This window comes from Empidonax traillii, unplaced genomic scaffold (genome assembly GCF_003031625.1).
Source record: "Empidonax traillii isolate 1590-97213 ecotype Southwest subspecies unplaced genomic scaffold, ASM303162v1 scaffold8522:size10298, whole genome shotgun sequence".
In the NCBI taxonomy this organism is placed as follows: Eukaryota; Metazoa; Chordata; class Aves; order Passeriformes; family Tyrannidae; genus Empidonax; species Empidonax traillii.
Genome location: NW_020962706.1, coordinates 6,914 through 10,298, shown reverse-complemented (window position 1 = coordinate 10,298; position 3,385 = coordinate 6,914). Strand labels below are relative to the sequence as shown.

Below are 3,385 nucleotides of genomic sequence, written 5' to 3'. Positions count from 1 at the left end.
GCGGGTCCCCTGTCCCCTCAGTCCCCTCCCAACCGGGGCTCCCTCACAGCCGGGGCTCCCCTCAGGGCTGAGATTCCCTTGTCCGCTCTTTCCCCTCAGGCCGGGGGTCCCCTTTCCCCTCATACCCTCAAGGTCGGGGCTCCCCTGTCCCCTCAGTCCCCTCAGGCCGGGTGTCCCCTCAGTCCCCTCAGTCCCCTCAGGCCGAGCTCCCCTCTACCCTCGGTCCCCTCACGGCCTGAGGTCCCCTGTCCCCTCGGTCCCCTCATGGCCGAGATTCCCTTGTCTCCTCGGTCCCCTCAGGCTGGGGGTCTCCTGTCCCCCCACTCCCCTCACGACCAGGGCTCCCCTATCCCCTCACCTCTCAGGCCGCAGGTCCCCTGTCCCCTCAGGCCGTGGGTCCCCTGTCCCCTCGGTCCCCTCATGGCCAAGATTACCTTTTCCCCTCACTCCCCTCAGGGCCGGGGCTCCCCTCATGACCAGGGCTCCCCTGTCCCCTTACCCCTCAGGCCGTGGGTCCCCTGTCCCCTCAGGCTGGGGGTCCCCTGTCCCCTCACCCCTTTAGGCCGGGGCTCCCCTGTCCCCTCAGTCCCCTCAGGGCCGGGGCTCCCCTCATGACCAGGGCTCCCCTGTCCCCTCACCTCTCAGGCCGCGGGTCTCCTGTCCCCTCAGTCCCCTCACAGCCGGGTGTCCCCTCAAGGCCAGGGGTCCCCTGTCCCCTCGCTCCCCTCACGGCCGAGATTCCCTTGTCCCCTCTGTCCCCTCAGGCCGGGGGTCCCCTGTCTCTCACCCCTCATACCGGGTGTCCCCTGTCCTTCACCCCTCATACCGGGTGTCCCCTGTCCTTCACCCCTCAGGCCGGGTGTCCCCTGTCCCCTCAGGCCGGGTGTCCCCTCACCCCTCAGGCCGGGTGTCCCCTCACCCCTCATGCCGGGTGTCCCCTGTCCCCTCATGCCGGGTGTCCCCTCAGGCCGCTGCCGGCCCCCTCTCTTCGGAGTGGGGGAGAAATTCCCGATTTTTTTTTGGTTTTTGGGAGGGAAAATTCCTGATTTTTTTATGGGATTTTTTGGGATTTCAGGGTGGAAAAAGGGGGGGAAATTCCCGGTTTTTAGGGGGAGAATTCCCGATTTTTTTATGGGATTTTTCCTCCCCATTCACGGCCCGAAGTCGCCGTCTGGCGGTCACGGCGGGTATGGCCGGTGGCGGGAGCGGAGCGGGATCCAAGAGGAATCAGAGCGGGATCCGAGAGGAATCAGAGCGGGATCCGACAGGAATCAGAGCGGGATCGGAGTGAGAGAGAGGGGGGGATCGGAGCGGGATCAGAGCGGGATCGGAGTGAGAGACAGGGGGGATCAGAGAGGGATCGGAGTGAGAGTGGGGGGATCAATCCCACAAAAGGTGCAGATGGTTCTCTCGTGCCCTTCCATCAGTATTAACTCCAAGCAAAGCACCGACTCGGCCTTTCTATCAGTACTGTTTATTGCGAGTGCTGAAATGCCGTTCCCAGCTAAGGGAGGAGCGGGTTAATCAGGTAAATCGTGTGGTTCGTTGGAAGACCCTTCCGTGACAATCACATGTGTGGAGTGATTATAGATTATATTTATATCAAAGCCATTCGGGTGAGAAATGAAAATGAAGTCGAGAGAGTTGAAGTCGTTGCTGGAATAAGTGGATTTAGGTATTTTTACACAGAGGGATTTTTGTGTACAGAAAAGAGACCTTGTCGATTATTATTATTATTATTATTATTATTATTATTATTAATTATTATTATTATCTGGTGCCATCGAGTGCTTGTGAAATAGAGTCTCTTACAGCAATATGCGAATTCGTGGTGATTTAGAGACCTCCTCTCAGCTGGGAGCGCTCTCTTTCATATTCACAACTTGAAGCAGATAGTCCATCATCTAATAATAAAAAACAAGAGAAACAGATATTATTTATAGCCCAGCCCCGCAAAAATGCCATTCCCTAAGTTAATAAAGCCAGTGTAAGTTAATAAGCCTAATATATAACCGCCCTGCGCATTCACATTCCTAATAATCCTTCCCAAACAGCCCCCATTTGTCTTGCTTAGTGTAACAAGCCGCTGCCAAAAGCACGAGGAGAGTCATTTGCTCCCGAATAACTCCCTCTGCCATCTCATTTATCTGCCGTCTCATCGGCCTGATGTAAAAAAAAAGCCGACTCGCAGAAACGATTTCAAGTTTGGTTGGTTTTCCCCGTTTTAATTTAATTAATTGATTGATTTCTAAAGAAAATAATAAAAACCCCCGAGGAAAGAAGAGCCTTGCTGATCCATCAGCTGGCAGCAGGGGTCACCATCGCCCCGCTTTTGGCGAATTGGCTGTCAATTGTCCCGTACCTCAAAAAACACCTTTTTATTTACCAATTATTCCCGAAATCGCATTTTTCCACACCACCAAAACGCTGGCGTGAATTTAGGGTGATAGATCTGCTTTAATTTACTGCGGGTAACTTCCAGCCTCCACATTGGGCGTGATGGATCACCAGCTCCTTTTAGCAGCCCCAATCTCTCCCTCGTCCTCTCCCCAGCACGATGGAATTCGTTCCTCTAATTCGGTTACAAAGCTGCTGATGGAACGATTTCCTTTTTTAGACGGCCTTAATCGCAGTTATTGTAAAAACTCATAACCAGACTTAAATCACAACTTCATCTACCGGGGCAGATTTTCTACCTGCATTCCGATAAAAAACCTAAACATGACTTAATTTCTCTGCAAGCCAGGGTGAATCTCACTAGAAACGAATTTCTGCTGCTTCCTCCGGACAATCCTCGAGTTGGAGGAAGGCGATTTGCTGCCGTAAGACAAAAAATCGACCGTGAGGTGGGTTCTCTCTTACTTACATCTTTCCAGCTGCTGTTGTCATCATCTGCCTCCCAGGCGTTCCTGCCGGACCCTCCTCTTCCCAAGTGAGCGCTTCTGTTCTCGTTCCTCTCCAGCAGCCGCAGGAAATGTTTGGAGAGCTCTTCCCACCGCAGATAATCTTCCAGCCGCTTGACGCTCTCGGGTGACGTCGAAAAGAAGGGTTTGTTTTCGTCCGCGAAGCCGTCGGGGGGGAAATCTCCGCTGCTCTTTTTGCCCATCAGGTGTCCTGCAACGACAATTAACGGGGAAAAGAAGTTAAGATTGGACCGGTCGATTATCGGGCGGGCTTTGCTACCGATGGATGGAGGGAGAAGATTTTATCCCGATTAATTTTTTTTTTTTTTCGGAGGAGCGCTCGGCAACTTTCCCCCCCGGGGGGGGGGGGGATAAAAATCCACTCGAAAAACTCTCGGGGGAACGCAACCCACGGCTTACCCACGGCCCAGTGGCTGCCGCGGGGGTAAATTTTGGTGAGCGCGGGGGTCCCCCCGGGCTGC

The 3,385-nt window shown here is 54.2% G+C and overlaps 1 protein-coding gene across 1 annotated transcript; it reads right to left on the bottom strand.

The window, feature by feature from the left end:
* Positions 1-1,532: 1,532 nt before the first annotated feature.
* GRP (gastrin releasing peptide) lies at positions 1,533-3,381 on the bottom strand (the record flags this gene model as incomplete). The annotated part of the gene is made up of 4 exons (XM_027911383.1): positions 1,533-1,728; positions 1,775-1,904; positions 2,867-3,114; positions 3,324-3,381. Coding segments are annotated over 3 exons (360 nt in total), but the record flags the coding sequence as incomplete, so codon positions are not given.
* Positions 3,382-3,385: the final 4 nt, after the last annotated feature.